The sequence below is a fragment of the Bison bison genome, unplaced genomic scaffold (assembly GCF_000754665.1).
Source record: "Bison bison bison isolate TAMUID 2011002044 unplaced genomic scaffold, Bison_UMD1.0 scf7180017864167, whole genome shotgun sequence".
NCBI lineage: Eukaryota > Metazoa > Chordata > Mammalia > Artiodactyla > Bovidae > Bison > Bison bison.
In genome coordinates, this window is record NW_011494739.1 from 1,189,694 (window position 1) to 1,198,976 (window position 9,283).

General features: G+C 36.8%; 1 protein-coding gene across 5 annotated transcripts in view; it reads right to left on the bottom strand.

The window, feature by feature from the left end:
* Positions 1–9,283, bottom strand: part of TPX2 (TPX2, microtubule-associated) — a 57,614-nt gene that overhangs the window by 29,583 nt on the left and 18,748 nt on the right. For all 5 annotated transcript variants that reach the window (XM_010841747.1, XM_010841744.1, XM_010841748.1 and 2 more), the window contains 2 exons: positions 7,276–7,395; positions 200–326 (listed from right to left, as the gene is read on the bottom strand). In XM_010841747.1, coding sequence (XP_010840049.1) covers positions 200–326; positions 7,276–7,395 — 247 coding nt within the window. The remainder of the gene's footprint in view (positions 1–199; positions 327–7,275; positions 7,396–9,283) is intronic.

Below are 9,283 nucleotides of genomic sequence, written 5' to 3' on the forward strand. Positions count from 1 at the left end.
TGTCTCTGAAATAAATCTGCCCCAGACAAGCAACTTTAGCACCTCTGAGCTCTTATCTATATAAAATAAGTATATTACCTACAACTCATTAATGTTATGAAGATTAAATAAGGTAACATGAAAAGTCTAATGTACTATGGGACACATAACCCTTCTCTGAACATTATTAATATAACCGCCACTTTTGAACACCTCTTACCTCTGAGGCTGAACTGGATTATTTCTTGATGTGGTTTCTTTGACTTTCATAGAGGGACATTCATTTGATGGAATGGACTCTTCCACCAGATTTTCTTTTTCTGCTTGTTTGTTGTAAGTATTATCAACTGCAAGAGAACAAAAACTAGTCTATACTCAAATCCCAAGGAAATACATGTCTATATATACATATGACTTAATACAGAAAATTCTAGATTGAAATATGTGTGTGTGTATCCTCCTAAGCAGTGGAACCTTTTGTTCCAGTGAAATCTTGTGCAGAAGACCAATTTATAAAAGCTACTTTATAGTTGAAGCAGAAATGAAATATCCAGGGCCCTGCCTATTTACTAGTCTAAGGCACCTCAGAAAAAAGTGTCCTAAACCCCTCATGACACTTTTTCATTATTTATTTATCTGGCTGTACTGAGTCTCAGTTGCAGCATGTGGAATTGCTGACCTTTGTCATGGCATGTGGGATCTTTAGTTGTGGCATATGAACTCTTAGTTGCAACATGTGGAATCTGGTTCCCTGACCAGGGATCAAACCTGGGCATCCTGCACTGAGACCAGAGTCTTAGCCATCAGACCACCAAGTAAGTCCCTCTCATGACATTTCAAAAAGATAAAAATTCTGAAACCTTCTGTGAAAAAATGAAATTACCTAAGTAAGGAAAACAGGATAAGCTGAATTTCTCATCAGCAACAAAGGAAGATAAAAGATAATGGAACAATGCCTTCAGAGAAATCAAGAAAAAAATCTTTTAAACTGCAGTTCTATATTAAATCCAACTTTCAATAGTAAACGAAGGTGGAACAATGACATTTTTAGACATGTGAGAACTCCAAGTTCTCTTCCTGCACCTTATCTTAGGAAGTTCCTTGGGGACGTATCCCTGCCTAATGAAGTACAAATGAAAGAATACAAGAAAAAGGACATAAGACCCAGGAAACAAGATGCCAAGAAGAAACTAAGAAAAATAATGCCGCCCTCAAATAAAGCAGTATAGCTTCCAAGGATCATTGTTCAATATGTAGCAAGCTCAAATGTGACAAAATTTTAAGTAATTGATCAAGTTTAAAAATCTACCTGACCCTGATGTCAAGATCATCTTTATGCGGTCAAGGGATTGTGACAAATAACACCAAGAAGAACCAAGAAGAAATGTAGCTGCATCACAGTAACTGACCTGGCATTGAGTAATATTTACATAATCAAAATAATGTAAATATTTCTGTAGTAATCATATGACCAGACATTATAAATACAACCCCCTGCTGCTGCTAAGTCGCTTCAGTCGTGTCCGACTGTGCGACCCCATAGACGGCAGCCCACCAGGCTCCCCCGTCCCTGGGATTCTCCAGGCAAGAATACTGGAGTGGGTTGCCATTTCCTTCTCCAATGCATGAAAGTGAAAAGTGAAAGTGAAGTCGCTCAGTTGTGCCCGACTCTTCGCGACCCCATGGACTGCAGCCTTCCAGGCTCCTCCATCAATGGGATTTTCTAGGCAAGAGTACTGCCAATTAAATTTAAAACAATAAGAATTTTAAAATGTAGCATCTAAGAAAAGGGACTGTGTATGGGGTGGGAAGAAGAAGGAGATATTTTATCAAAGTATTCTGGTGTTACTATGGACATCATAAAACAGAAGCAGAAAAAAAGTGCTGAGAATAATGAAAAAGAAACAATCAAGTAACGGCTTCATGGAAAAAATAGCATTTGATAGTACAGCTTATGAATTGAGCCTTGATTAAAGTTCACTTCAACCAGATGACAGGGAATAAAAGTCAGGCCAAGAAAACACATTTCACACAATATTTATTCCAGAGAACAATTATTTAGCTCATTTCCTAAAGAACTTTCTTTCTCGAGGGGAGAAAAAGACATAGGAAAAAAAAAATAGTATGTCATGTCAAAGCTTCAATAGTATCTTACCCAATTAAAAGACACAGATGATTAAATTTTAAAAAAGACCTAACTATATGCTGCCTGTAAAAAATGCATTTATAATAATCATGTAAGTGAAAGAGTGAGTTGCTCAGTTTGTCCAACTCTTTGCAACCCCATGGACTGTAGCCCGCCAGGCTTCTCTGTCCACGGAATTCTCCAGGCAAGAATACTAGAGAGGGTAACCATTCCCTTCTCCAGGGGATCTTCCTAACCCAGGGACTGAACCCAGGTCTCCCGCATTGCAGGAGGATTCTTTACCGTCTGAGCCACCAGAGAAAGAATACTGGAATATTCACCAAGAACACTGGAGTGGGTAGCCTATCCCTTCTCCAGGGGATCTTCCCAACCCAGGAATCACACCAGGGTCTCCTGCATTGCATGTGGATTCTTTACCAGCTGAGCTACCAGGGAAGCCTGCCCATAAGGTTATCCACTGACTTTTCAGTAAGCATATGTTAAAGACAGTAATCATAAGGGGAGGAGAGTACAAATTCAGGGCTGTTAAAATTCATTTGAAATTATGAGATCAGCAACATAAAATAATCATGGAGATATAGATACATATATATAAACCTCATGGTAATCACAAACCAAAAAAAATCTATAATAGATATACAGACACATAAAAAAGAGAAAGGAATACAAATATAGAACTACAGATAGTCATCAAACCATAAGGGAAGAGAACAAAGGAACAAAAGCAGATATATAAAAACAACACCCAAACAATTAAAATGGCAATAAGTAGATATATATCAGTAATTAGTCTAAATGCAAATGGATTAAATGCTCCAATCAAAAGACACCAAGTAGTTGAATGGATACAAAACAAGACCCATATATATGCTGCCTACAAGAGACTGACTTCAGATCTAAAGACACACACAAACAGAAGTGAGAGGATGGTAAAAGGCATTCTATGCAAATACAAATCAAAGAAAAGCAGGGGTAGAAATAATTATATCAGACAAAATGGACTTTAAAACAAAGACTGTTACAAAGACAAAGGATATTACTTATGATCAAGGAATCAATTCAAAAAGAAGACATAGCAATTATAAATATATATGTATCCAACATAGGACCACCTAAACATATAAAACAAATATTAACAATCATAAAGGGAGAAACTGACAGTTACACAACAACAGAGAACTTTAACACCTCACTTACCTCAGTGGACAGATTATCCACAGAAAACTCAGGAAGGAAACACTGGCCTTAAAGGACACAGTAGACCAGATACATAGAGAGAGAACACTTCATCCAAAAGCAGCAAAACACATCATTTTCAAGTGCACAGGGAACATTCTCCAGGACAGATCACATTCTACGCCACAATACAAACTTCTGTAAATTTCAGAAAACTGAAATCATATTAAGCATCTTTTCTGACCACACACTATGACACTAGCAGCCAACCACAAGAAAAAAACTGCAAAAACACAAAAACACTTGGAGGTTAACCGATATGCTACTAAACAACCAATGGATCACTGAAGGAATCAAAGAAATCAAAAAAATACCTGGAGACAAATGAAAAAACACAACAGTCCAAAACCTATGGGATGCAGCAAAAGTGGTTCTAAGATGGAAGTTTACAGCAATACAAGCTTACCTTAGGAAACAAGAAAAATCTCAATCAACCTAAACTTACACCTAAATCAACCAAAGAAAGAACAAACAAAACCCAGTTAGCAGAATGAAAAAAAAAAAAAAAAAATCATAAAGATCAGAACAGAAAGAAGTAAATAAATGGAAATAAATGAAATAGTGACTAAAAGAAAAATAGAAAAGATCAATGAAACTAAGGGCTGGTCCTTTGAAAAGATAAAATTGATAAACATTTTAGCTAGACTCATTAAGAAGAGAGAAAGGCCAAATCAATAAAGTCAGAAATGAAAAAGGAGAAGCTGCAAACAACACCACAAAAATACAAAAGATCACAGGAGATTATTACAAACATCTATATGCCAATAAAATGGACAACCTAGAAGAAATGGAAAAATTCCTAGAAATGTACAATCTCCTAAGACTGAATCAGGAAGTAATAGAAAAGATTAAGAAACCAATTACTAGTAATGAATTTGAATCATTAATTTAAAAAAACTCCCAACAAACAGAAGTCCAGAAACAGATGACTTCACAGGTAAATTCTACCAAACATTTAGAATAGTTAACACCTATCCTTTTCAAGCTATTTAAAAAAACTGCAGAGAAAGGAACTCTTCCAAACTCATTCCATGGGGCCAGCATCACCCTGATATCAAAACCAGACACAGATACTACAGAAAAAGGTCAATGTCACTGATGAACATAGATGCAAACATTCTCAACCAAAAAAGGATCATACACCATAATCAAGTGGGATACCGTATCATCTGTATTCATACCAGATACTTAAGGAGAAATAAACAATCCACAATCATAGTCTGAAATTTCAAAACCTGTCCCTAACTGATGGAACAAGTTGGCAGAAAAATCAGCAAGACTATAATAGCCATGCATACGTGTATGTGCTAAGTCACTTCAGTCGTGTTCAACTCTTTGCGACGCTATGGACTGTAGGCTCCTCAGGCTCCTCTGTCCATTGGGAATCTCCAGGCAAGAATACTGGAGAGGTGTTAGATTGGTAACTCTGATAAGCTGGCTCTTTGAGAAGATTAATAACACTGCTAAATCTTTAGCCACACTGATTAGAAAATTAGAGAGAGATGACACAAATTGCTAATATAGGGAATGAGAGATGATATCACTACAGAATTTATAAGTATCAAAAGGATAATAAGGAAACATTATGACAACTTTTTGCCTATAAGTTAAACAACTTAGATGACATTGATAAATTACTTGAAGGACAAACTACCAAAGCTCATTCAAGAAGCAACAGATAATCTATATCTGCTAAAGAAATTGAATTTTTAGTTAAAAACCTCTCTGCAAAGAAAACTGCAGAGCCAGATGGCTTGAATGGTGAATTCTATAATATTAATTTTACAAAAATTCTTCCAGAGATATGAAAAGGGAATATTTATATAGTAAGGTGAACATTTACTCTATCAAAACCAAACAAATGCATCACAAGAAAGGAAAACTACAGATTATTCCCCATGAACACAGATGAAGAAAATTTTAAACAAAATAATGTAACAAACTAAACCTAAAATATAAATATAAAGAAAAATACCATCCTGACCAATTGGGATTCATTCCAGAAAACAAAGATTGGCTTAAAATTGGAAAAGCAGAGTAACTAAGCAATTTAAACACTAAAAAGAAAGGGAAGAAAATCATATAAACATCCTAATATATGCAGACAAAGCATCTAAGAAAATTTAGCATATATTACTATAAACATTATCAGCAAAATAGGAATAGAAGAGAAATTCCTCAACCTGATAAAGGACATCTATAAAAAAACTACATCAGGATTGAAATCAAAATAAGAACTGAGGCCTCCAAAAAAAAAGGACTACAGTTAACATTATACTTAATGGTAAAAGCCTGCATGCTTTCCCCTAAAGTTAGGAATAAAACAAGCATGTCTACTTCTCTCCTATTCAACGTCACATTAAAGGCTCTAGGCACTGCAATATGCAAGAAAAACAAAAGGCTTATTTGCAGATGACATAATCACTAAGGTAGAAATCTGATGAAATCTACAAAAAAGGTACTAAAACTAATAAGTGAGTTTAGAAGGTTGTAGGATAAAAGATCAATATAGAAAAATTTATCACAATTATTTGTACTAGCAACACAATAAAAGCTGAAATTAAAATAGAGGTCTAGGGACTTCCCTGATAGTCCAGTAGTGAAGACCGTGCTCCCATTGCAAGGGGGAGTAGGTGTGATCCCTGGTTGGAGAACTAAGATCCCACATGCTGAGAGGCCAAAAAAAACCCCCAAAAAACCAGAGCTCTAAAAAGTGCTTTGTGAACACAAATAAGGGGAATCAGTTAGAGAAAAAAAGATATTTAAGTTGGAAACTGAATGATGTATAAGAATTTTTCAGTTAGATTAAGGGTAGAATAGCACTGATGAGACAGGTGAGAATGTGTACTAAGAAAGAACAAAAACCCTGTGACCGAGGGGTATGCACGAGTGGAATTAACGTACGTGGTTTTTGACACATGATGGGCCAAGCAGAGGCGTCCAGCTCTGGGGCTCACTGTTGACAAATAATTTTAAACTGAAAGTGGTCCAGACAAACAAGGTACCATCACATCCTCTTTCAGTTCAAGAAGAGCACAAAGACCATCAAAGCAACAGAAAAATCTTCGACACTTCTAAGCACCTCAAGTGAAATATGTATACATGGTGATAACCTCTTATGCAACAAAGATGGATACGTGTCCAAACCCCAAATTCAGTAAGATATCACCTGTGTTTGAAAGACAGCCTAGCAACTGAGACTCTGCAAACTAAACAAGTTCACTGAAAATACAGCGACTGTCTATGGCCCTTTAGTTAGTGCTGCAATTGGGGCGAGTTTCAGATTAACCCATAAGATTAATTCTCAAATGTTCTAAATTGATTATGGTGATTGCGCAACTATTCCATGAGCATATGAAAGAAGACTGAAATATAAACTTTAAGCAAGTGAATTGTATGACATGTGAATTATATCTAAATATAGCTACTATTTCAAAACAATCATTTTTGAGGATTTATGACCTCTTAAAAGAATACTTTTTGTTCTAATCAAACAGACAGTATTTTTTTATATTTAGTAACTATTAGTTAAATGTCAATCATCTTTTAAAATCAGATACAAGACTCAAAGAATTCTTGCATAATTATCAAGCAGTACATTCTTCTTTCCTGCTGTTTTGTTTCCCAGCCAGACTCGGGTTAGGTTACATTAAATCTAGTCAAAAAAGAAAATAGTTATATATCTGGCAATAAAATTCTATGTTAGCTTAATTTCTCAAAGGTTGAAAAATGAAAAGAACATAGCACATCATTAGTTTTCAACTTACCATGAAATGAATAAATGAATTAGCCCATTTCACCAATTAAAAACAAAGGAATACATCATTTAGGTAATTTCCCCAGGTCCCTTGGGTTCCTAATATACTGCTCCACCATTCTGCCAAGGAGCTTTTTTCTAAGATGTTCTTTCTTACCTGGCCTCAAAGGTGTGACATCTCGATGAAGATTAGCCTTCCTCAGAGGTGTTTTGCCCTGATAAAGCCCTCCTGTACCATCCTTCCCAGTAAACTTATTCTCCAGATTAGCCTTCTCATCTGTGAAAAGGTAAAATCATGATCATCTAAACAACCAGCAAGGAAGCAAACAAAAGAGTGTCATACACTTAAAATGAGGCCTAAAGCCTCCTACTGGTACACTTCGAACTCATTTGGCAAGTACCAGCAAAGTTTCAGTGATTAAAAAAAATAAGTACAGGTTATATAACAGAGACAGTAACTGCAAAAACTTATCACTAAAACACTGGTAACACTGAACAAAGTATTACAGAAAAGGAGAAGTGCAGACTCTGCATTGTGAATAGCTCTTTATCTTTGCTTGATACACATTTAGGAACACATCATCATAAACTGGCCTTATCTACTACCTAAATACATCATGTTCCTTTTAAAGAAAACTGTAATCAGTGAGATTGGTAAGGCTTACAAGTGACATCTTGTAGTCTAATTGAGTTGAGGTTCTTCCTCAATTAAGACAGTGTGGAGTGCAAGAGGATGGAATAGAGCTAGGTTCTCTCAGGGAATTATATCTTAGGTTTTGCCATGACCAAAGCCAGTACAAACAGTGAAAAGTGTGTTCTATCAACAGCCTACTGATACAAGTTTTAGGAATGTGCTGAGTCCCACTGTGAATGTATACTCTGACTGCAACTGTGTAACAAGACGTAATTATCTGGAAGAAAATTATAAAGGAATACATTAGAACTTGTGTGGACCACAACAAACTCTGGAAAATTCTGAAAGAAATAGGAATACCAGACCACCAGACCTGTTTTTTGAGAAATCTATATGCAGGTCAGAAAACAACAGTTAGAACCGGACATGGAACAGACTGGTTCCAAACACGGAAAGGAGTACATCAAGGCCATATATTGTCACCCTGTTTATTTAACTTATATGCAGAGTACATCATGAGAAACGTTGGGCTGGATGAAGCATAAGCTGGAATCAAGACTGCCCGGAGAAATATCAATAACCCCAGATACGCAGATGCCACCACCCTTATGGCAGAAAGCGAAGAACTAAAGAGCCTCTTGATGAAAGTGAAAGAGGAGAGTGAAAAAGTTGGCTTCAAGCTCAACATTCAAAAAACTAAGATCATGGCATCTGGTCCTATCACTTTATGGCAAATAGGTGGGGAAACTGTGGAAACAGTGACAGACTTTATTTTCCTGGGGTTCAAAATCACTGCAGATGGTGACTGCAGCCATGAAATTAAAAGACGCTCACTCCTTGGAAGAAAAGTTATGACCAACCTAGACAGCATATTAAAAAGCAGAGACATTACTTGGCCAAGAAAGGTCCGTCTAGTCAAAGCTATGGTTTTTCCAGTATTCATGTATAGATTTCATGAAATTAAAAGACGCTCACTCCTTGGAAGAAAAGTTATGACCAACCTAGACAGCATATTCAAAAACAGAAATATTACTTTGCCAACAAAGGTTCGTCTAGTCAAGGCTATGGTTTTTCCTGTGGTCATGTATGGATGTGAGAGTTGGACTGTGAAGAAGGCTGAGCACCAAAGAATTGATGCTTTTGAACTGTGGTGTTGGAGAAGACTCTTGAGAGTCCCTTGGACTGCAAGGAGATCCAACCAGTCCATTCTGAAGGAGATCAGCCCTGGGATTTCTTTGGAAGGAATGATGCTAAAGCTGAAACTCCAGTACTTTGGCCACCTCATGCGAAGAATTGACTCATTAGAAAAGACTCTGATGCTGGGAGGGATGGGGGGCAGGAGGAGAAGGGGACGACAGAGGATGAGATGGCTGGATGGCATCACTGACTCGATGGACTGTGAGTTTGAGTAAATTCCGGGAGTTGGCGATGGACAGGGAGGCCTGGCGTGCTGCAGTCCATGGGATCGCAAAGAGTCAGACACAACTGAGCAACTGAACTGAACTGAACATTAGAACTAAGATGATTTTGA